The 25688-nt window shown below is 37.9% G+C and overlaps 1 protein-coding gene across 4 annotated transcripts in view; it reads right to left on the bottom strand.

The window, feature by feature from the left end:
* Nucleotides 1-25406, bottom strand: part of KLHL2 (kelch like family member 2) — a 53849-nt gene extending 28443 nt beyond the window's left edge. Inside the window, exons 1-5 of one of the 4 annotated variants that reach the window (XR_004496830.1) lie at nt 25228-25367; nt 24548-24658; nt 22188-22313; nt 18132-18238; nt 13466-13587 (exon numbers count right to left, since the gene is read on the bottom strand). Coding sequence is in view for 3 of the 4 variants with exons in the window: in XM_033513337.1 (XP_033369228.1) it covers nt 13466-13587; nt 18132-18238; nt 22188-22313; nt 24548-24658; nt 25228-25250 (489 nt within the window). In the remaining variant the exon portion in view is untranslated. Of the gene's footprint in view, nt 1-13465; nt 13588-18131; nt 18239-22187; nt 22314-24547; nt 24659-25227 lie in introns of those variants that run through there. The other 3 variants (XM_033513337.1, XM_015624790.1, XM_015624791.2) reach the window with 3 other exon arrangements.
* Between the last annotated feature and the right edge of the window lie 282 nt (nt 25407-25688).

The following is a 25688-nucleotide window of genomic DNA, read 5'->3' as shown; positions in this document are numbered from 1 at the left end:
GTCTGAGTCACACTGGAGGCAATTTTGGCATCTGGTTCAAGACATAATCAGTTATGTCCTCCATCCTTCCCCAGTATGTGGTTAAACCCAGTATTTACTGAAATGAAGTTTCACAGCGCTGCTCTGCTTCCACCAGCACCATTCCTTCCCCTGTCTTCCCCTCTTCTGAGGAAAAGGGGAAAAGGAAACCTAGGTTGGAGGAGATTAGAACAGGTGAACTCAACCCAGATCTGGACCTCATATGGTCTCACCTAACTGGGGAGGTAAACATAAGAGGTGAAAATATATGTTTGAAACAGTATCTAATCTTTGCTTTGCTAATGCTTTGAAACACTATCTAATGGTAACACAAGTATCATTCCCAAGGTTCACAGGTAATCATTTTCAGAAAACTAGCACAGCTAGAAAGCTCACCTTGGGCATCCTAGGCAGCTGGACTCATGCATTTTGCAGCAATGTGCTCTATTCATTAAGGCAGTCACCTTAAACATAATAACAACTGTTTATTATGTTACAGCTGGATGTACATATATGTTTTTGTGCACGTCTCTTTAGGTATTTTAAAGAAAAGCTTGTTATCTTTCAGCATAAATTTGTAACTCATCCTTTTACCCTTTACATGTGTACATAGAGTCTTTGAAACAAATAGACTCCAGAAAAAAAATAAGTCTTATTTTAGTCAACTCACAGTCAACCTAGAAAAGGCCTGAATTCCCTTCCTCTCTCAAATGATAGCTTTTCCATGCCTTTAATGGTTTAAGCCTTTCCCCAAAGCATGCTATTCCTGTCATATTTTAGACCATCCAACAGTGTTCCAGGTGATAATGCAGATTTATACAATGACATATAGATACTGCTGTGCCATTTTTTATGCTCCCTTTTAAAGACACTGTTTTACAATAGCAGAAGTTTTTCTAAGGTAACTACAGTTATGTTATTCTATACTAGGAAAAGCTGTTAATGTAAAACATAGCAATACGTAGGAGTAATTCAATTTTTTTCTTTTCATGCATTACTTTACACTTTCCAACATTAATTTTGGTCTGTGATCATGATAGCCTGACATCTAGCTTAGCTAGAAAGCAGTGAGATTTTCTATTTTTGTCTGATCTTGAAAAAAAGACTTAAACCAGTTCATCACCTACATCTTTTGCTACCTGCTTTTCAAAACTAAAGGAATTGGGTCCTATGGAAGCCTGTGACACATTATAATCACTTTGATACAGAGAAACCCAACTATTTATTCCTATTTGTTCCTTTCCTCCCTAGGGATTTTTGATCTATTTATTGCTCATCATGTGACAATTTAGGAGGGACTATAACTAACTTGACTTTCAAAAGCCTTTGATATGGTTATTTCTGGACCACTCTAAGAATTACAGGAGGTTTTAGTAGCTATGCACAACTCATAAAAAGAATTCTGAAACATACGGGAAGTTTGAACTTTCCTTAGCTCACCTGCCACTAACAAAAACCAAATTCTTGATAGTCTCTATAATGTTCAGAATCACTAATGATATTATGGTGATTTATTAAAACATGAGCTGAAATTCCAAGGAATAGCCAGCTACAGAATATAACATTTTCATACAGTCTCAGCCACCTCACTTTAAAAGTTTCTTTTCTGTGGGTATGCAAGGATTATTTTTACAAATACCTCTATAAAATCCTATTTGCTCTAGTGATGGATGGTTTTAGTCATTTTCTTTTGTGGTTCATCTTTGGACCCTCTCTCTAAGCCTACCCTTGATCTGTAAGAGGATGCACTTGCGGAGTCCGTTGGCGTAACTGGGACTTTCTACCTGAATTAGTTTTTGGCACCTTTCTCGTGCATGGCTCTGACAGCCCACACGCTCTCCTAAATCACTCATTAAAGAAACAATATGCAGGAAACGAATAGATGTTATATTTAGTGCTGCAGTGCTGAGTAAAAGTGTTTTATTCTTTTTATCATTTAAATTAAACATGCCTGTTTAAATCCCTCGGTGACTTCCCATTCACCTCCCACAGTAATCAGAATCACATGCTTCTGAAGTGCAGGATTACAGATCAGTATCTCTTCTGGAACACACTCCTGCCTCAACCCCACTTCTCTCTCACCCCATCACCTCCTCCAAGAGTTTCTGATTCATTCCTTGGCTCTTGCTTAGACCATGCTGACATAGCCAAGCTACAAGCCTCTTCACCGCCTTTGCCCACAAGTCTCTTCCAAATAAGCAGAAACAAGTGGTTTCATAAACCTCAACCCACATTCCCCCTCCCACAAAAAAAACCAACAAATCTAAACCAAAACACAAAAACCAGAACACCCAAACATCTTCTGAAGGTACAGAGATTTTGAGACAGGGGAAATCTGTGATTCAGTCCACAAGACAACAGTCTCTCTCTGGAAGAAGTATGACTCTCTGCCTCCCACACACACTGGCACTTGATAGTCCAAGACAGTCTTTTACAGCCTTGGGACAATTTAAATTCATTCCTCATACCTTTTGATCCACATTTTAGATTAATTTTCTCTCTGGTGCTCATTCTCAGTTCTGTTTCTCCCTTATGTATTTCTCTTTGGTACCCACAAGACAGAATACAATTGCTCAAATGTCTGTTCAGCTTCATCTTTTCATTCTTACAAGGCTCATAACCTTCTGCCTATTCAATTTTCTTTATGAAAAAAGTTCTTCGATCCCCATTCAGCCAGCCAAAACAAAAAAATATTAAAAAGCTTCATTGGGAGAACAGAGAGAAATTGCAGTAAGATATCTGCAGAATAGAAAGAAAAAAAAAAAAAAAAAAAAGGCAGGAACATAAAAATGTGAATATCTCAGGGGAGAGAATTTGCCATATCTGTGCAACATCTGCTTCTCCAGGTTCTGGTGGTCTTGCCACCATTTTTCCCTCTGCCTTGGCCACAGCTACAGTTGCACAGATACAGCAATTGCTTTCTCTGCTAACTCCTTTTGCTACTACCTCATGAACTTCACTGTCCTCTGTAATCCAGGGGAGGACACGTGAAAGAACTTTATACTTAAACGAAGTAGCATGAATTGTATTTATTCAGTTCATCTTAACAATGCAAAAGATACTGAATAGACATGTCCAAGAGACTCTTCAGGAAGACAGCCCAGCTGAAGAGAGAGACACCAGGTGAGTGCTTCTGCCTGCATTGATCTGTGGGTGCACTGTGCACATGTGCTTGTCCATGTACCTACTGCAGCCTCACTACCAGGCTGCAGCTTGGAGATAAGGAGCTGCAGCCACATAGTTGTTATCAGGCTACCAGTTTCAGCAACCCTGAATGCTTTCCTCACGCTGAGCACACAGTGTGATTTCCTCCTGTCACATACCACCAAGCAAGCCAGATCAGGAACGGAAATCCTTTAGGAGAGCATCAAACATCTATCAAATAAGTGTGAGGCTTTAGAGTACATCTTCAGACACATCAAAAACCCAGTTCCTCAGTTAAAAACAAACAGAGGGGAGTGGCAATATAGCAACCATAGCTATTCTGCACTGCAGCTCACATAATAATAATGTGTCCCCAAAAACCAGGCAGTTCTACTTTGCGCATATATAATAGCTAAAATCACAAAAGATAGGCTATGAAAAAAATAGAGAAAAATACATTTTAAATGCATTTAAAAATTGTCAGAGAACAAAATATTAAATTTTCCAGCAAAGCTGTTTGCTTAGCATTTTGGTCAGCAGCTCTTATGTGAAGCTTACTCATTTAAAGTGCAAATTAATGAAGCTTATATTTGTAATAAAATATGCCCGTAAAAAGATCGCGCTCCTCTTTTCCCTTCCCTCCTACACTCATTTTCCTGACAGGCAGGCACATATAAGCAAATGAAGAATGCTTAGTAGGATTATTTCACTGGAAAAAATGAGATCATTTACTGTTGCCTGACATGTCTTACAATGCATATAAATTCAAGGAGTGTGCCACTGTCTCTCCTCCAGCTATGCCACATATTAGTTGTGCCCTCATATTATTAAAATCCTCAAAGCTGTTGTCATAAATACAAAAATAGGTCAAAAGGAGGTAACCAGATGGTTGCTTGAAGCCTTTAATATAAAATACATGCAAGAACAAAACACACTGGTAGTCTTTCAGCACGCAACCAAAGACCACACTATAAGGCTGTTTAGTCCAACATTAAGTTCTTGCCCAGTAAGACTTAAACATGTTTCTATGAATAGGGTTTGTAATGAAACTCATGTCAGCTTGGATTTAAGTACCTCTCTGCGGTTTCAGCAACCTTCTAATATTATGAAAACTGTGCTGTCATAAAAGAATAAAAGTGAAAGTTTGGATTACCATGTAGTTTCAACACATCAGAATTTTAAAACATCAGTTAATCCTGTTTTAATCATAAACTCATTAGGATGAGCCAGTTTTATAAAGCATTTTAACCTGAATGACTCTAAATGCAACTTCAGAATTTGCCGAATCTTTCATAAATTAGTATCTATGCCACAGCAGCCACAATGGAGATGAGCAGAAAGGCCAAAGGCTTGTTTATTTTTAAGGCTCTATAAGATGATCCAATAAAGAATTCCATCTCCTCCTAAAGCTTTAATAATATCTGTGTCAAGGAAATAAGATCACCAACCACCAATAGTTTTTGACACTCTAATAGCTTGATTATATAAAACACTTTTTGAAAAAGAAAATGCTTTCATGAGCGTGTGCAATTGCCTGAAATCTGTTAAGAAAGAAATAAGTGAGTTTATGGACAGAATGTTTTAGGCTATTATGAAGGCAAAGCAAAAAGTGATGGTAAAATGAAATATGATGGTGGAAACATGGTGGTTTCAAAATTAATCAGAGTCTGGAAAAAGCCAGGATATGGAAAGTAAGGGAACCAAAGCCCATGACAAATATGACTTTATCTCAGAAACAAGCAGGATTGTAAGCTGTCACGTCAGGGCTCAATAATTAGCACCTCACTCATGATATACTGAAGGCAGGAAGCCAAATCTGTCCAAAATTTTATAGGAGAGTATTTGGGCATCAGAATTCAGTATCTGCTTAGAAAAATAAAACTATATGAACAGCTTAAAAGACAGCTGTACAGTTTTAATGAAGATTTAGCCTACCAGTCTGTGTAAAAGAACACATGCTGCACTGGGATACTTTGCTGAGAGTTTCTGGCAAGTTAAGTCACAGGAAGTAGAAATTCACAGATTTCACCTTTAAAGATGCTATCAACAGGCTTCAATGTAAAGTCAAAGCTATTTTCATTTTTTGAGAAAATGTACTGTGGCTATTGATAGGGAAATTGGTGCAATGTTGCTTCACTTTTTTAGGAACAGTAAGAGAAACAACTTACACTCATTTACTTCCAAAAAATTATCTCTAGAAAGAAAAAAAGAAAGAAAAACACAATGAAAAAAATAATACTCTTATCTCCAACAGGATTGGGATTATCTGACCTAACGGCATTGTTCTTCAGAAGCATGTAGACTTCAGCAAAAAATCGGCTCAGAGGAATATTCACATGGTGGAATAATCTGTCTCTAGCACCTAACATGTAAGCAGCCATGTACTGCAGGAAAGGCTTTGGAAGCTAAACCAAGATAGGCACTGTGGAGATGCAAGAGGAAATCTGTACAAAGAGCCAGTGTTGATGGGGGTGGGGACAGGACAGGGACAGCCATAATGACAACCCACTGGCTTAAAACATACATCAAAATTCTATTCAATTAATGAATAATATGGTGATGATTTTTAAATGCTTTCATCAGAAAATTGTGGTTAGTAAATAGAGGCAAATGCAAGTAAATAAAAGGCCTTTATCAACTACCAGTCAGCAAACTTCAGAGCTGCCAACCTGATTAACCTGTGGTACAGCAGTAACAGATTTATTGAGTTACTTGCATCTACTAGAATGCTGTGATTGCTTCTAACTAGAAAAACTACTATCCTGACCCACTCTCTCATCACCAAACTGCACTCTCTAGAACATCACCATCTATTTGAAAACCATTCAGTAGTAGCTGCTAATTTAGAATAACCTCTTCTTTAGGAGCCCTTCATTTCAGTAGAGTGCACAACTGGGGACATACTGGACCTTTATTAAGAATCTGTTGCTCTCTTGGTGATATGCAAGATGTTAATCATGACCAGTAGAGATGTAATTGCCGAGATCCAGCCTACCAACACCCACTCTTCTCAAGATATACTTCTATTTAAGCTGTTTCACTTTCCCCAATTACCAAAAGGTTTTTAAAGAAGAGGTGGCTAGAGGCACATCTGTCAAAGCATCAAGATTAGACTTATTCCATTCCTGCCCCTTTCAGGTTTCTAAGTGTGGCATTTTTTCCCACATGTCTCTTTCTTAGGTTCTCTGAAGGAGACCAGCGAATTCCCATAGAAGCAATTTCAGCACTACCTTCTCTCAAACCAGTTTCATATATAAAATATGGATTATATATTTGAAACAGAACCTACTGCATTATAAGATTCAGTGAAAGCTTCACAGGATTCAGTTCAGTTGAATAAATATTTCTTTTATCTCTTCCACCCACTTACACAGCAGCAGGCACACTTCCAGGACACAGAATGCATGTCTCTGTTCAAGTACTGAATTCAACTCCGTCCTCTTACAATGGCCAATCACACATTTGTAAAGAACCTTTGTAAAGTCAGCTTTGGATTCTAAAAAGGAAAAATCTACCCCGATTAACACAAAAAACTTCCTATATTCATAAGGAAACTATACGCCTTTGAAAGGGAGAGACATCTTTTTGATCCAATAAGGGAAAAGAGAAGTTTTGTAGTATTCAAAGATATACTTTATTGGCAGGCCTCACAAATGCTTGAAAAATATTCCAAGTTAGATATCTAAAATGAAACTAGTTCCAAAATACGTGCTTTATGCTCTTCACACATGACAGTGTTGCTAACTCATACAAAGACACTTAGTTTAGTCACCTATGTATATACACAAAGCACTTGTTTTCAAGGATAAAGCTTGACAAGTATCACAGTATTCCTATGAGTATTTTGACTACCAGCTCAGATACGAAGATAGTATGGCTCTGAAGATTACTGGAATATAAGCTCTATTAATTTGATCATGTTAGTGCTCAAAGACTGTGGCAAATATTAAGTAAAGAAATCAGTCTTATAAACTGGCTTATATTAAGTCATTCTGTATTTTCTTCAAGCTAAAAGCACACACAACTAGCTGCTGTTGCCCAGTTGATGTGCAATGGTAAGTTGTTAAAATGGATATTCCATCATGATCCTGAACTCTCTTTTTAATTAAACTCTTGTGAACTGGTGTTCCTGACCCTTAGACAGGGTACTGAAGGGAGAATCTGAGACCATCATGAGACACAGATGTGAGGAAAACTCCATTACCAAATCTGACATTCTGCTAATACAAGTTTCAGAAAAAACTGGTAGCCCCTAAACAGGTTATTTTGCATCCTACCCACATAAAACTGCATGGGATTCATCATAAGCACACCAATTCTAAGTACAATACAACTATTTATTCTGAATATTTTTATCTGAGTTTATTCTAGTGCTTAGCAGAAGAGAAAATAAGGAATGTTTCATGCTGCACAGAATTCTGTTTTTGCCTTTAAATTAGTATCCAGTGAAGATTAGGCATGGTAAATGCAGACCCTGTGTTTGCATGGACTTCATCTTATTTATCATACATAGTTCTACTACATTTTATTGAAATTAATATCTACTCCTTGTTGGTTTGTTGGGGGTTTTTGTCCTCCTCAACATACACAAATCTGGACTGTTCATCATTTTGTATTCTGTTTTGTGTAATTCTCTCTTCTGCACTTTTCACTTGGTTTTAAAATTACTTGTGCATATCTTGCTTCTCTCCTGCCCTTCCATTCCTAAACCAGATATAATTTTATAAGGTTTTCAGTAGGCTATTTATTTATCCTATTTGTGGATTTTAAATTATAATTAAAATATAAATAATATAATTTATAATAAATATATAACATTATATAACATAAAATATAATTGAACATTTCTCAAAAACTAAAATAATTAATTTCTTTCCATTTTTTTATTAAACCAATTTTAACATGTGGTTGTACTCTAGAAACAGACTTGCAAATTAGCATCTCTTCCCAACAGAAAATTCCTGGTGTGAACCTGAAGTCTTGCCCACTGAACTACTGAAAGACACTCTACTACTATTAAACCAGATAATGACTTCCACTGGTTGTAATTTTGGTTCATTAGAAATATTATGCTAATAAGAATAAATGCTTAAAACAAAAAGTCCCTCATAATGGATTTTACCAAAATGAAGAGGTGCCATGATTTCTTTCTCCCACTGTATGATGACTACTTTCATGTCCTCATTCTTACTCTCTCTACCAGCACAAACATATAGTGACTACTAAAATTAATAGCTTGTTACTGGGAAGTCAATGAAAAAAGAAGCAAACACTGTATTCTTTATTCGCAAGATAATAGTTTCACTCTCGTCTGCAGTAACAAGGTCTTAACAGACCAATTTGACCAAATTTAACATTGCATGTTAAATTATATAGATACAGGTAAAATATAGATGGATAGATGGATAGATGGATATAGGTAAAATGGAAAGATTCTAGTAGAGCAGTAGAAGAAGAACAGTAAAAGATTTAGAAACTACTGTCTCCAAAGAACAGACTATGATGTTTGGCCTAAAGAAAAAAATTGAAGTATATGAATAAGAGCAGTCATTCAATACATGAGATTACAGCAACAAGCTGCTTTACAAGACAACAGAAGGAAGTATCATTATTTAGTCTGATATAGACCAGGAACATTTAAGTCAGATACTAACTACCTTTTAAACTAGAAAAACTATTAAAGCAACTGGAAAAAGCCACCTAAGGATTATTGTCCAGTTTCCATTGTTAGATTAAATATGTTCTTCCAAGTCTAGATACAGTCAGTCTCTGTTTCACTTTACAAAGCTCAGTAGCAATTATCTTTTACGCTATTCCCTGAAACATCACATTCCTTCTTCTTTGTGGTCCTTTAACATAGCCTCAGTCCAATTTATGGCATGACCCAATGCTTGTGGGTCATGCCACAAATATAATTCAGAAGCTGACCATCTTAAAAAGCACACATATGTTTTCTTAAACTGTGTGACTTCTCTGGCTTTTGGTGTGAAGTACAGGGTCATTTTCAGCCTTGAGGATTTTTCAGGATCCAACAGCCCTGATCAGCTGGAGGTGATGAATTGCAGCATGAATATCCGAAGTCTGTAATACCAAACATGGTACTGTAGAATGTCTACCTTAGTAAATAGCTGGAACAATATTAGGATCTTCTTTTTTGAGGATTTCTTGGGGAAATCAGCTGCTTTTTCAGACCTTGTTTTGACAGCACCTTAAATCAAATGTGCTGTCAACTCTTATGCCCACACCCCATGGCACCATACAAATAGAAGCAACTCTGTTGTACTTTTTATGGCAATCTGCGTGAACAGTAAGAGTTACAAAGAAAAAAAATGCATACATATTACTGTTCATAATATGCTTATTACTATGCAGATGTTGTTCTTGAATAATTTCAGAAAATGAGCAGAAAAAAATGATACTTCTTGAAAATGAGCCTATTCAGGATTCTGAACTTCATGTTTCTTGTACCTAACAAAATTCTTTAAAGGAAAAAAAATGCTAGGATAGAGTTATACAATTGTAAAAATACAATTTTTTGTGATTTTCTCTTCTACTATCTTCATGCACTCATCTTGTTCAAAGCAAGACAACAGTAGCAGCAAAGTGAAGCTATATGTAATGCTTGCCCCAGGCTGCAGGGAAACATCTACTCCCAACTTCGGTGTATGTTCCTGCACTTCAATACACCAACCCCAAGTACTGGGTGAAAACAACTGACAGGGCTGTGATCCAAGTTAAGAATACCTCAAAAATCCCTCAAAAACCCATGTGGAGTGGAAGTGGAGATAGAGTGTTATGCTGTTAGATGTTTTTTTTGAGTTCAGTGATCTGCTTTATAAAACAGTCTAGCAAACAGTTGTATCACAATTAAACAATCACAATTAAAGGAACAAAGACCCGTAGAAGGGAATCAGAAAGGAACCCAATCACCTAACTTGTGTTTATTCAAATCTCATTCCACTCAGCCTGTATCAGGTTGACCTCTAAAGCCCATAACAAATCCACAGCCCACCAACAACTGCAGGAACTTCTCCTCCAATGTATTTGTGCTCAGGAGAGGCCCGAGGTGTACAGCTGACTAAAAAGGGGCTGCAATGCATACGCATAGCGTGGGAGAGTTACTCACGCATGAGCTTCTTATAGTAACCAACTCTCCCACATTGTGCACTGCATGTAGTTAATACCTATATGGATATCAAAAATTTGATATGCAAGAAAGTTGATTTGCCTTTGAAAACATTAACTTGGATATTCCCTTCTTAAAATATGAAGAATGAGATATTGCACTAAGTCTAACATTTAATTTCATCCCTAAAAAAAAGAAGGGAAAAGCAAAGAGTTAAGAATGTAGAAAAATGTGACTTAATATGTAAATACAGCAGAAACACTGGTATGGCATTATGCAAAGTGAGTGCCACTAGAGATGAATTATAAAATAAGTTTTTCTAACTGAAGGACAAACACTAAAAGAATGTGCACATTCATATACCAGCTGTTGTATTGTTGCAGGCTGGGGGGAACCTATTGAACCAAGAACTGAAGAAAAGAACAAATGTTCTTTTGTATTTAACTAATGTAGTGATAACATCCAGTGACGATGGCCGTCTATGTTGATAGTTTATGGGCTAAATGAATGGGGTTTTCTCAATCACTGACTTACACCTGATTTTTCTACCTCCACACCTGCCCAAAAGCATACATAAGTGAGAACAGGACAGTGGGGAGAAAAAAATGTACAGCTCTCACTGAGAAGCTGCAAAGCCACACTCAGGAAGCACTCTCCTGTCCACATCTAGATCAAGTAAGACTCTAAGGAAAGAAGTTGACACTTAACCTGCCCCTTGAGAGACACCAATGAGCTAAGCTATGATTATATATTCCTTTATAATTAGTTTTCATAAATATAAAATAGCTATTTTAATACCAAGAACTACTTAGCAATTCTACATTACTTAAACATGAAGCTTGCACATCTTCTTCAAACATTGTATTGCATATTATAAATTAATTCATTACCTATTCTTACTATGTATAACCTGATGAGATGGAATGATACACTTGAAATCCCATAAAGGGTATCAGAATAAGAATCATAAGCAGCTACCTAGAAGCTTACACTCCAGTTCAACACATTAATCCAAATACAAAATGGCACCTTATGTTTTCACGCTTCTGTATTCCTCCAAGATAAATTCCTAACTGCTACCAAAATTTCACAGTATCTTCTAGGTCATATAGACAAGAAATTGAGAGCTAGAATTCATCTCAATAGCACACAACATGCTTATGAGAGAACACATTTTTGACTAAGGCCTGGCAATCTGCACTATGTTTCTAGGTTTCCAGAAAGTCACAGTAACAATTTTCCCATCTTTGGCTTTCAAGCTTAAGGAAAAGAATTTGCATCATCATATTTATTTTTATCCATAGTATTTATTTCTGCTGTAAGGCAAATAAACTCTACATACCTAGTAATAATCAATACAGTCATATTACAAATATATTCACCATCAACATTTAAGTGCAACTATATTGGAAAAAAATCAAAACCCAGCTTAGAAGACTGACTTTCTTAGTACTCAAATAACCATAAACTTGTAATATCATTCACCAAGACATATTATTTATACTAATATCCCCAGCATCATCAGATATCTATCTTCAGACACATAACCTGGAGTCATGAAAATTAAATCCCTATCAGACTCATGAGCATTAAACCAGTGGATTTCTGGCCTTCAACCACTCCTGTATGAGGAAGAAATGTAATGCTTTTCCTCCCCACTAACATGGGATAGTCAGCATTGCCAAGGATGGATGATAATGCCTCCTCCTAGGCAGCACCTACAGCCAAAATACAGTAGGACTGCCTGTGAAGTCCACTCCAATGTTATGGATAGAATGTACAAGATTAGGGCCATTAACCTGTCAGCAAGAAAGAATATTCTACTTTAAGGATGAAAAGCCAGAATGATCAAGCAGCAAGAGGTCTGTTAGGGAATCTCTGACAGCTCTCGATTCGCTCAAGGTCTTCCACAGAGATACAGAGATTTGGGCAATCACCAGATTGGTAAAATACAACAGAATTTCCATCATTTGTTTTCATTATGTGCATTCATCATCAGACCAGAACAATTCCTTAAAAAGAATGATTCTTAAGAAACAAGTTGTTAAGAAAGACAAGAAATTAGTCTTGCAGAATTAAATGACTTATGATATGACATCAGACACGGAAGTCTTAGTAGCAGGATATTTTGTTTCAAGATGGCAGCATTTCTCATTTCAGGAAGTATTCAATCAATCACGGCTAAAATAAGCAGTGACCCCTACAGATTCACCAGCCAATAAAATGCTATTAATTTCAGCCTAATGTCCAGTAAAAGCAATTCATTTCAAAATACATAATTGCAACAAAAGTTTTCAATGCCAAATACAGCAACATGGTTTTGCACCCTGCTAAAGCACCAAAATAACTGCTAATAACCAGTTATTTGGCACTGGACAAGAGTACAAAGATGAGCATAGGAGTAAAAAGAAAACCACTATCATTAAATGTATCACCCCTTAGGCAAGTAGTTTTAAACTTACCAAGCCTCTACAACAAATCTCAAAAGATATTGGAAGGAAACTGTCCATCTTAAGTCCCTCTGCATTTAGAAAATATTAAATATAGGAGGCTATGTTTTCTAAGCTTGTGTTTGCTTTATTCTAATTGAAGCTTCATTGTAAGGTACAGTCAATTGGAAAAACTTCTTACCTCTGCATGGGATGGACAAAACCTTCATGATAGATATTGGTTGATTTAATTTAAAAAAAAAAAAAAAAAAAGCAGTAGCTAAAAATTTCTGCACAGTTGGTCACTGGCAAGTTATAGAGATTGAGCAGGAAAAAGTACTTTATTGTGCAGGCTAACAGGCAAAAAAATAAACAGGACAGCTTAATTGGACAACATGATTTCACATTTAGGAATAAATCTATGTAGCTTATGTAAGTTTCACTTAAATATTAGAGAAGAGGTGGTACAGAGATGGCTGACAGCATTAAATTTAGGCATATATTTTATTGCATTATATAAGGTTTGGTTGCAAAACTCATTAAAATCAACTAGCCTTCCATTTACTTGAATTGTCTTTGAATTTGACCCAGAATTTAAACAGCATGACTACTTGCTTTGTAAGCACAAAGTCTGAAAAAATTCCAGTTTACAGATGAGATTTCCCATGTTGGAGTTGAACCACAATGACAAAATAAATAACTCTGCACATTGCATCTCATTTGTTGCAAAAAATATTCTCACTCTTACCTGCACATTTTCTTCTGTAACTTGGATTTCAGCAGTGTAAATATAATCAATAAGCATCCTCAGAGTCCAGCCATCAACTTCCTTTATTCGAACTTTTTTTGCTCGGCTTTCACTCATCTCACCTACAAACACAGTTTATTAGTCAAGCAAATAAGATAGAAATACAGCACGAATGTAGAAGTTTAATAGCAGCAGAAATTTTGTGCATGCACAAGTTGTGATAGTAGAAAAATTTCAATACTAATAATTTAATTTCTTTCCTTCCTTCCTCCAGTAAGAAAGGAAGATTTTGTTGTTACCATCATGCAAATGCTACCTGGGTTAATGCTTTTAGTGAAGTGACCTATTTTTTCCAGTGTACAGTATCAGGAAAATACTGTTATCAAACCTAAATAAGACACTTCAAATGCATACAAAAACATTTTTCTGGGAAAACAAGATATTAAAATACTCTAGCTTTATTAACTTTTTAATTGAAGGAGCATACCAAACATGGTCTGGAGTAAATTTATTTTAAAAAAAGTTATATCCCCACAGAAGAATTAACATACATATTTCTTTGCTTGCCTGCTTATTATTCCCTTAGCGATTTCACCTCTTTTACAGATCCAATTTAACAGCTCAAGCTAAGACAAAATGGTAAGCAAGGGAAAACTTGTTGGATCTCATTCTGTGGAGGCTGACATGTTGGCCATATGCCACAACCAATCTTCATAGAAAGGCCTGCAAAATAATTTCCACCTTCAAGGCATGATGTTTCTCAAAGTGCAGTATTTTCTTTATAGTTGAAATAATTATCCAAATATATATTTTGAAGTAATGACTATAACCTTCTTCATGACTTCCAGATCAGGTCATCTCAGACCTTTAAATCCCCTTGCACTGACTTTCACTGAGAAACAACACATGAACTACAAAAGTTGTGGTGGAAGATATATAAAATCTGATTTTGGAAGAGTATATCCTAATCTCTGAATACACTAATTTCTTATTCTTCTATGTCAGATATAATTTCTTTCCCTTAGGCATAGGCATCTAGAGATAAGGGTATTGGTGATATAATAAATTTAATGTATACAACAAGAAAAGCAGACAGGATGGAGAAGTGAACAAGAACCATTGCTGATGTTTTCTTATGAATTCACACACATTATCATTGTTTGTTACCCTCTGGTCTCTATGGCTAGTGTCAAACCATGCATTTTACCCAGTGTTTTCAGCAAAGGGATCACCACTGAGAAATCTGTTGCCATTATCCATGGTACTATATCTTTTTTTTTTTTTGAGCCAAAGGGTAAAGAATGGCATTGCGAATCAACACTTTCAATGGCAGGAAGTTCAAAGCACCATTTACCGAAATACAAACCAGCAAAATCCAGTTCCCACAGAACTTTCTCCTTTTACCTGTACTTCTGAAACATTCCCCTTCACCTTGGAAGGATGACTGCAGTATGTACCCTGCAGGGCCCTCTATTCCCTATTCTAGAAGTTTCTACTTCTAGTTTGACACAGATTAAACCTATTGATCTTCAGAGCATGTAAGCTGCAAGTTATTTATTATGCAAGCTGCTGTGGAGGTGGTCCTCTGGGAAAATTGTGTGTGTGGGAGAGCAGATTTTGATATTCTGCAAGCACATTAGATTTGTTTTCAGATTTTGTGTCAAGGCTTTTAGAGTCATGGATAGGCACCTTCTCTGTTTAAAAACCAAGCCCAGAATATAAAAATAAAAAACTCTTAACAAGAAAAAAACAAAACAAAACACCCCACACCCAAACAACAACAACAAAAAAACCACCCAACAAAAATAACCCCAAAAATACTTGCTTCCAACTTTCACGTGAGCCAGACATGCAATCTTACTACAATTCTAGATCAACCCATATCTGTTTGATAGATCATATAGAGGAAACCAGAGATGCACTCAGCAGGCAGTCTCAGTCTAGAATTCAACCTGCTGAAGAACTATTTATGACTGGGAAGCAGCACCACCATTCTCCACAGAGTCTTTAATGAGAGGAAAGCATATTGTGAACAGAAAGAAAGCACTGAGTAGATCCAACCTCCCAAGTAGCAGCACACCAGTTGAGTTGAAGATACTAAAGGGGATACCTAAAAAGCTCACATAGTTCCTCACAAAGTAACGCAAAGAAGGCTTTCTTCCTCTTTTCTTTTTTTTTTACCCAAGAATTTTACAAATGGAGAATGGAAGTGAAGAGAGCAGGTAAATCCCTAAGGAAAACTGCCATTGTAGAAATGAAAATTAAATTCAGGTCACCCTTGTCTGAAGTCAGGTCCTACAGCCACTGAAGAATCCCTTCACTGATGTTTTATAATCAATTCCTTTAAACATTTAAGTAGATTTGGCTTATATTTCTAAATAATTCCACTGTATAAGAAGAAAGAAATATTTCTATTAACATTAATTAAATAGCAGGGACTTTCTTCCCCCATCTCCTCATTGGATAATTGTTACTAACTTACTATATTTTGTAACTTAAAAAGACAGTAACTTTTTCTTTCCTGATAATTATTAGGGCTATCATTACATGTACAAATGGGAAAAAAAGAAAAAAAAAAGAAAAAAGGCAGAGAGTTTGAACCCAGTTAATACCATATCCCAGCCTGCACTGCAGTAATATTTAATGACTCAGAGAATGATGGAATCAACCTGCAAACACATCTCTAAATATAAGCTTCTAATTTCTATTCAAGAAGTAACCCTAAAGCATAAGAGTGCAATTTTTTTACTGTCATGTTTTACTCTGGATGGAAGAAGGTACTTCTCCGTTCAGTTGTGGTTGGTTAATTTGCTTATATGAATTTGCAGATTACTGGAGGAGAATAAAAATCCACATAAGTGTGGATTCCAGGCTTCATGGAGAGAACAATCACAATGAAATTCAGGATTTTTTGTGTGGGGAATGGCTGAAATGCACCAATACCACAGTTGGGCCTAGCTAGCCACAACCTATAAGCCTACTATAAAATTTGCTGATAACTCTTAAAGCCACAGCTGAATTTTATTTAAGCTCCCACCTATTTGGCTCACCAGCTACATAAACCTCACAACAGCTGTATTAGTTAAACACCTCACACTCATTACTCAAGTGAGTGTTCCCACCTCCTGCACCACTGGGGCTAAAGAACACCTACATTTAAAAACATAAAACAAGTAAAAAATTTTAAAAGGGACTGAAGCAAGGGAAGAGAAGATTTCAGTAATTCTATATGGAGAGCAGCTACAGACTGGCACTCAGCTGCACTGGCACTCTGAATGGGTAATAAACTTCTTCACAGAAAGGGCAGTCAGGGCAAGCAGAAATGTCTTAATCACAGAAAACATAAAAAGCGATACCCTGAGTAAAGAGTATTTTTCAATGTGATAGTCAACAACAGTTAATCTTTAATACAGAACTAACATAAGAGGCTTGCACTTCTCTGCTACTAAGGTGATAAAAAGGAACTGCAGAAGCAGCTTTTTTATTTTAATTTTATAGACAGCAGTAAAAATTAAGAAAGAATTTATCAGTCACCCAGAATGTTTGTCTCAACCACAAATGCAAATTTAAAGAACTGCTTGAGGAAGAGATATTTAATTTTACAAGCAACTTTAACGCATTGCTGTCGAAGTTACTCCACTTCTGGCCTTGAATATGTCAAAATATTTGCCTATAAAATCAAGAATGATCAGCTGCTTCCCCAGAACACAACAGTATTTCAAATTTCATCCATCTTGTTGCATACAATTAAAATTATTAAAACACCAATCTGTTTGCATATGGGCAAGCCAAGAGGCACATTTCTACCTCCATCTGAGCTGGTGGTCAGCAGTAATGGATTACAGAGAAGTCTTTTAATTCCAGACAGATGACATTAACTACAAAGCTGGCACAAGATTTTAGGAAGAACAGACAAAACCTCATAAGTCAATTTTAACATGCATTTAGTAGCATTCTTACTTTGACACTGAATTTCACATTATTTCAATGTAATTTATAACCATGATGAAATTAAACCCATAGCACAGGAATTTCAGCTAGAAGCTCCTATGAACTTGAGCCTATCCTAGCCTTGCAAGTCCTCAGCATTCCTGCTCTAGCAGTAAAGCAATAACTTGGCCAGCATGGAGCGAGAAGTAGAATCAAGCCTGTACAGAAAAGTAGTGGCAATGATGCAGAGTACATATGTCATGGAGAATTACCCTAAAAATACTGAAACACACACTCCAGCTATAGGCTGCCAAAGCCACAGAAAGCTTTCATATCTACTAACAGCCTAAAGCGCTCATGGGCTGAAGAATGTAGCAGCAGTAGTTGTTAAAGGACATAATTTGCTCCCAAATTCACATGAAAGTTATTTTAACCTTCTTTTGGACAAGTGAGATAACTAGAGGATTAAAGGGTATAACAACTTAACTATTTCTGGCTTACTTAACATCTAATTTGTTTTTTAATTAAGGAGACCTTTTAAAGCATTCATCATGCTAACGAATGCTAAGTTGACAGCGTGTCTTTAGACTGAAAAAAAAAATCATTAAGAATCCCAAGTTTTCCTATTGGCTTATCTAAAAATCAAATTAGATCCTTAAAAGCAAAAGTAATGAAATTTTATTCTTTACACAGTTAGACTGGATTACAACATAGTAAGTATTGAAACATTTGGTACCTGTAAACATGGCATGGAAGTAGGGGCTGCAGGCGGCTAACACAACTCTATGCGCTGCAATTTCCATGTCTTCAGCTACTATCGTCACATCACACAGCAAGTTTTGACTATTTAGAAATATCAGAGAAGGCAATTTCACATAAGTGAACTACAACAGAAAAGTATATATGATATCACACACAATTTCTTTTCCCAGGCCATCAAAAGAGGCAGGCAGACAATGTTGATGAAGCATTGTTTTTAAATGTGTTACACAACCACATGGCTGTTACTCAATCAGATTACGGATGGTGCTTGAGTACACAAAACGATCTAAAAATCAAACAACTGAATTGTGATTCATTGCACAGAAGTTTTCTGCATTGAATAACCATAATTTGTATCAGCCCAATTTATAAACATTCTCTCTGGAAGTCTGGGCCCCTTTGAACAACTATGATAGAAAAAACAGAATTTAATAGACACAAGCACTAAAAAATTACGTAAGAAACAAGGCTTTACAGACAACAAAGAATACAAACTTCAACTGAGATGCCTGTGTCACATTACACTGGAAACTCATGCCTACTTAATCGTTCAAATCCACTACTCAATCTTCTCTGTATTTACTGTTTTCCAAGCATTTTTCACATTCAGCCTATGCACACAATAGCAATTATTTTTTCCAGTCTGAGCAGTTTAGAATTTATTATGGTTAACCTCATATCTTGACTGACTTTGTATCTTCATTACATCCATTTGCATTCTTGTCCTTTGTGACTGTAACATATTTCCTTCCTGTTCAGTTGCAATAAAGTAACATCTCATTTATAACCATTCCCAACACAGGTGTTTCTAATGCAGTTTACAGCTATTGGCTATACCTCTCCCACTTCAACTGTTATTACACTTAAACCTGTGTATTCTTTATAATCCAATTTTCTAGACTGAAAGAGGAGAGGAGGAAAAAAAAAAAAAAAAAAAAAAAAACACCACAAAACCAAAAGGCTGCAGTTACACAATATCGAAATAGCCATAGTTACAGTTGCTTTTTATTTCATGTTCATGCTAACACTGTCCCTGTGGAGGTAGTATAGAATCCACAAAACTCTGAGCCACAGCAACAGAGGGAAGGGGGAAAAGTATGACTTAACATATTCCTTAGGGATGCAGCTAGAGCTGTACACCAATCCAGTGATTTCTATTCTCAGTACTTTCAAAAAGATAAATTTTTACCACTCCTGAATACACATTAAAGATTTTTAGATAGTTTGCAACAACCACACTGAGTTGTAGCAAAGACAGGTGAACAGTTGCATTTTGCTTGGTAGACAGAAGTGGAGCTCTCAGCCAAACTGCTCAGATATTCATCTCACTCCAAAAGAAAACTCTGTGATCTCTCAGTTCTGCAATCATCTAATTTTTATGAGCCCATACTCAGGTAAGATGGCTTTGCATAGATCACACACCAAAATTTTTGTTGGCCACAACTAACCTTTGGAGCCATATTGCAATCCTGGCATAAGATTATCCATCTGCTTTCAGCTCTTAATATCTACAGCAACTATATAAATCTAAATTTAGCTTGCAATGTGGTTATTATCAAATAATATGTACAGTGTAAAGTAATGACCATACCAGATGAAACACGCAATTCAGAGGATCTTGAAACAACCATTACATTTATTATAAAAAAATTAAAACAGAAAGCTACCCATAAAAGGGCATCAGGTACCCAACTTTATCAAACACCTGCACTTATCCTGACAACAGGAACAGAAAGTTTTACACTTAGTTGCACAGAAATACTAAAGATAACAGTGGAGCCAGAAGCAACAGAATTACATCAATGCATGACTAGGGTTAACTAATTACATTTCACATACATAGACATAGTAACACCTCTAGTCTGGAACTGCATAAGGTGAATGAATATACTCCTCTTTACTACAAAGGTAAAGAAACTACTGAAGAAGAAAGCTTAAAAACTTAATACTCTGCTGCAAGCATCTTGTGGCTTCCACAGCAACTCAGCACCTTAATTTCATGAGGCGCATCATTTTACAAAAATAAATCTTGTTTGTAAGAATGAGAATTTTCATAAATATAGGTAACATCAAATTCCTTTGTGATAAAAGCAAATTATAATAAAGTGAAAAGACAGGCATCAGTGTGTAATTTTGTCATATGTCAATTACCTATCCTAATGAGCTTTCTACTCAGTGTTGAGGTGATGGTGAGCAATGAAATGACAAAAAATACAAAGGACAAAATTGCTAAAATTTGTCAAAATTTGAAGGCACATAAAAACTCATTAACAAGCTACTAGAGCCAGACAACCTGGCAGCAGTCAAAAATTTAACATAAACACAAAGACTTAAGCATTCAAAATCGAATGTATTTAGATGCTTAAGCAAACTATTTTTTCACTAGCTATTCACTTCCTGGAGAGTATACCTCTGGCAAATACCTGTTTGTGCTACACTAATGAAAAGGACTGAGATCATTACATTTTTAAAGTTGTCTCTAAATCAAAAATATCATTTACTGGATTAATATTAGATCTTTGTTTAGAGCAATGAAACATTTTTAATATTTTCTATTTATTATTTCAAATAAACAAATGCAACTAGAAATGCTTATAATTTTATTTAATTACAACTTACTACCCTAAAAGCTGTTTCCAGCTTAAATGAGAACTAGTTAAGGTTATATGGCACAGCTCCTGTTCAAACTTTAGGTATTTATACATGCAAGGCAAAATTGCTCAAATTGCTTCTACAGCAATTTGAATTTAGGTAACCATGGAAACTAAAGTATATTCTGAAAATAATCCATGGGCTTCAAAAATGCACTCTGCTGGAAGACGGTGAATCTTTTACTTGCAACACAGCAAAATGCAGGTAAGGTTTCTGACTTCTGAAACTATTGTTAAGATAATTCTGGGAAACTTCCTCCATGTGGACTCTTGCTCATCCTTAGGAAGTCATTGCTGCTGGCTCTAGCCAGACTCTATCATGTTCCTTGAGACATTGAATCTGGTTATTGGGACACTTGAAAAGGCCAAAGGCATAACTTAGCTGAAGCAACAAGTGTCAGTCTATCCAGCACACAGTTTTAAAGATTAACCTACATGGAACAGCAAAGGTCAAAGGCAGAGGCATACTTTAAAAGGGTATCAGTTGCTGTGTTTCTTTTCAGTGAAGCCTCTCCAATTTTTAATTTTATATGGAAAATAACAAAGAAGTACAGGATTTTTGCAGCCTCCAGTACTGTCTCTGTTAGGGAAGTATTTTTATTTATTTAATTTCTCCATTGTTGCTGTAAGTTTTAGCGCTAAATTACTATCAGTGATAGCTGTGAGTCCTGATTTCCAGAGCTCAGTTGTGAGCTCTAATTACCAGCTGTCACAGTTTTCAACATCACTTCACCTACTCATATGTAAAATATAAATCAATATGGATGCTAAGAACACCATCAGCACCAGCCTCTCAGTTTCACTGAAACTGATGGCATTATTCTTCAAAGTCTTACAAAACTTTATTGAGAAAAACTACTTTCAACATTTGATTTGGGAGTTCATCAATTTCTCCCAGGGGGCAAGCAAATGATAACTACAAAAGAGTGCAGTCAGTTGGTTTATACTGTGACCTATGTCTCCAGCCTAGAAAATGGTAACATTTTTCTGGTTCACAGCCTACCACAGAAATCAACAACAGGCACACAAAGAGCCTAAGGCTCAACCAGAGTCACTTTTCATTTATCCAGGATCAACTATGTACAAGAGAAAATCAGTAGTTGTAACTCCTTAAGTACCACCTGTTAAGTATTTTTCAAGTCTCCTAAAACTAGTTTTGACTAACTTATGAGGTGCAAAAACATACTGCATACATTACAGCTATCATCACATGGCTATCATTCAGCTATCACTTCTCTGCATATTTAATCCTTCTCCTCAGCTGTACTTCTGAAATCGCATGCTCTTAATAAACAAACTATTATTATTAACTTAACAAATGCAAATGAAAGAAAAAATGAGTGATGGACTCCAGGCAGGTGTATACAGTGAAGTAATACCTTCTTAATTCATTCATAACTTTAAAAGCTTTCTTCATGTGCCATGGATTTACTGTAATAGGACAGTGAATTTCGGTGTTATCATCTTTCAGATCCAAGGGCTTCTGATGGCAAAGTTTGGTACATCTGGAAAGAAAAGAAAAAAAACTTAATACTTCTGTCTAATCTCCAGTGCTGTCACTTCTTATTTCATTCACCTTCATCTTGGGGAAAAGAAGATTTGCACTTGAAACTTCGTCTTTACTCCAAGCAGGTTTGGTTTCCCTATTACCAAAGGATTAGAGGAATAGGTAGAATTCCCATGGAAGTAGTAAGTTGGTGACTAATACTTAGTGACATTATGACTAGTGACATTGGCTAACAATAATCTCCACTAAAGAAATTAAGATGCTTTCTAGTTTTGTGAATATTATTTTATTTAGTGGAGAACTATTCTAGGATATTTCCAATAAACTCCAGGGCAAGGGTAGAATTAGTGTTTTGGAAACTTTTCACCTAATGCCCGTACAGATCAATGGCAGAATGCAGCAACCTTCACCCCAGTTTCTTAATGCCTTCATTGCCTGTCAGGTAAGAGCTCCTCTCTGCACTTCTAACAGGACCTCAGTTACTGTTTCACACAGCTCCTAGTTCTCCTCTGACAGGAAGACCACACAATGACTGACTACTGTAATTATCCAGTCTTTCCCTAGCTGCAGCGTAAGACACGGGTGACAGAAAAATGTGTAGTTTTGTAGATTCACTCAATGTTTTGAAAACCATAATGTACATAAGTGACCAGCCTTTTAAATTTTCTTACTCTCAAAACCCCATTCCAAATAGCAAGAGAAGAACTAGGCAGTGTGAAAAATCATTACCTCTAGCTACAATTAATTCTTTCTGTAAGACATACCCAAATTCTACAGACACTAACTTGTGTAGAAAAATTATTATATACACTCCTCAGTCACTGGGACTGTCCAAACAGCAAGCAAACTTTTCATGCCAAACCAAATCAATGAGTTTCCTGTTTACAGTCGCAATGTTGTTCTTACAAAGAAAACTGTGTTGCTGTAGCACTTAGAAAATGCTTAGCATCAGTGATGCTTTATTCTACAGTACTGTAACTGTATTCCTGAACCTCTAAGCTGGAAATAAGCAAATGCACTGAAGTTATTTGGTGGGGCCACAAACCCTGGTACATCAACAACCTGATTTCAAATGAAAATTCGACATTACTGGCATTAGGTAAGCACAGTCAAACTGAACATATTCAGTGACTCACATAATTGCAACCTCTCTTCTACTATACCTGAAACTTTTTAATTGGGCATGTCTAATTAAGCTTAAAAGAAAACTCCAACAATAATTTAAGATTTTAACCTAGAACTCTAATTTCTGTGCACAACAATAGTGCAAAGCCAAGTAGCTGGCTTTATCTTTCATTATCCCAAAACTAGCTACAAAATTTTGAAGCAAAGCAATACAAAATTGCCTCAAGCAACAAAGGAATGTAAAAAGTCTGTAAAACCAACCTAGTAACATCCATGTGCAGAACTCTACTACCAACTTACTATAGTGTACCAAGACACTAATATGAATTAAAAGTTTCATGTTCAATTTAAAAAATTATACAATTCATTACCGAAAAAGGACAAATAACAGACAGAAATTCTATATCAATTAAAAAAAAACAAAACAAACAAACAAGTTACATGCTATTCAGCACATACATAAGCTATTTCATAGAGGTTAAAAAAAAAAAAAGACACTCTATCTAGCAAACTCCTTTAGCCCGAAGGCTACTTTTCTACATTATGTGACATACATAGTGATCAGAATTCCAAGAAATTATAGACAGAAATCAATGGCTACAGAAAACATTCAAAACACCAAAGACCTATAAGGAAGAGAGGCAGCTTTTAATCATACAACTGACCTATCAAGTCCAAGATAGAACACTTCCATTGCAACTTTCTACATCCCAAAGCAATGCATTAGATAATGATGTCTATTCATCTGCATATGTTTACAGGCATGTACACATGATACGTACACATCAAATACAGCTAAGCCAAGAAAAAACAGAGATCAAGTTGTCCATAAAGAATTGCCAAGCAACCTGGATTGAATGGAGGAGTTCACATGAAGCATAAATTAATTTGCTTTAGTTTCATTAGTTTGTCACAAAGGGTGACTTTGTTTTAAGGTAACAAACCCTGCAAAACCATCAGTCACATGCCTTCTGTTTTGGGAAGTGGCAGTCTGCCTGAAGTACTGGAGTCTCTCTCACCATTTCACCAATTGGGCCAGAGCTGTCTGCAACTGGTTTCCCTCGGTTTGCTCCCAAAAACCTCACCCACAGCCTGAAGCCTACCTACCGAAGGCGCAGGATGAAGTTGCACTGAACCGGAGCCTGTGAAAGGGCTGAGGAGGCCAGCCGAGATGCAGCTGGAGATGGCTGCCTGGAGTGCATTGCCTGGGCACTGCCACTAAAAGAGATGCTTAACTAAATAACCAGAAACCCGGGAGTGAGATAAGCACGACTGCTGAGTCAAACAAGGAGTAATTTGGGACCACATATGGAGGAAGCAGAAGGAGTGAGGGGGAGGAGGGAGAAAAAGCCCGCCTGTCCCCACAAGCTGGAAGGCACACGGGAAGGCGGCGGGGCGGGGGTGCCGGCAGCGCTGCCCGCCCGCGGGAGCCCCGCGCCCGCTACCCCCGCCTCACGGTGCCCGCGGCCGGCACCCGCAGCGGCTCAAGCGGGCATCTCCGAGCGCCGGGCCACCAGGTCACCGACACGACCCTGCCGCCGGCGCTGCCCCCGGCCGGTTCCGAGCGTCCCCCGTCCGCAGGCACCGCTCCCCCCGGTGCCGAGGGGCCCGGCACGGCCGGCCGGGCTGCGGAGCGTCGCCGCACCTCCGCTCGCTGCTGCGCGGTCGGGCCCGCCCCGCCGCCCCAGCCCACGGACCGCACAGCGCTCCGCTCCGCACCGCCGTCCCGGCGGGCTCCGGCCGCCCGGCTGCCTCCCCGCCCGCCCCGCCGCCGCCGCCGCACTCACACGGGCGGCAGCAGCATCTCCATCGCGGCTCCGCTCGGGCTTCCTCCGTGCAACGCGGGCGCGGCGAGCTGCGGCCAGCACCATGCCAGCTGCGCTGCCCCGCCGCTGGTGCGGGGTGCGGGGAGCGGCTGCGCCCGCCCGGCCGAGCCCCCGCCGCCGCCGGGAGCCGCCGGCGCTGCCGCTTCCGGGTGCCCGCCCGCGGGAGGGCGCGGCGGGGACGGGCCGCTCTGCGCAGGCGCGGCGGGGCCCGGCATGGCCCGTGAGGTGCCTGCTGCGGTGGCGGCCGGAGCTGCGGGAGCCGCGGTGGGCACGGAGCGCCTCGCCAGAGCCTTCCGCTCTGGAGCTGGGACAGCCTCGGGCCAGGGACGTCAGGAAGAGGAGGCTGAGACGCCGCTGCCCTTACAGAGAGAAGCGTGGCCTCCGAGTGGGATGAGCTAGGGTCTAGCGCCCAAGTGCGCGTA

Source organism: Parus major, chromosome 4 (genome assembly GCF_001522545.3).
Source record: "Parus major isolate Abel chromosome 4, Parus_major1.1, whole genome shotgun sequence".
Taxonomy (NCBI): domain Eukaryota; kingdom Metazoa; phylum Chordata; class Aves; order Passeriformes; family Paridae; genus Parus; species Parus major.
The sequence above is the reverse complement of the archived record's forward strand: the minus strand, read 5'-3'. Positions and strand labels throughout refer to the sequence as shown.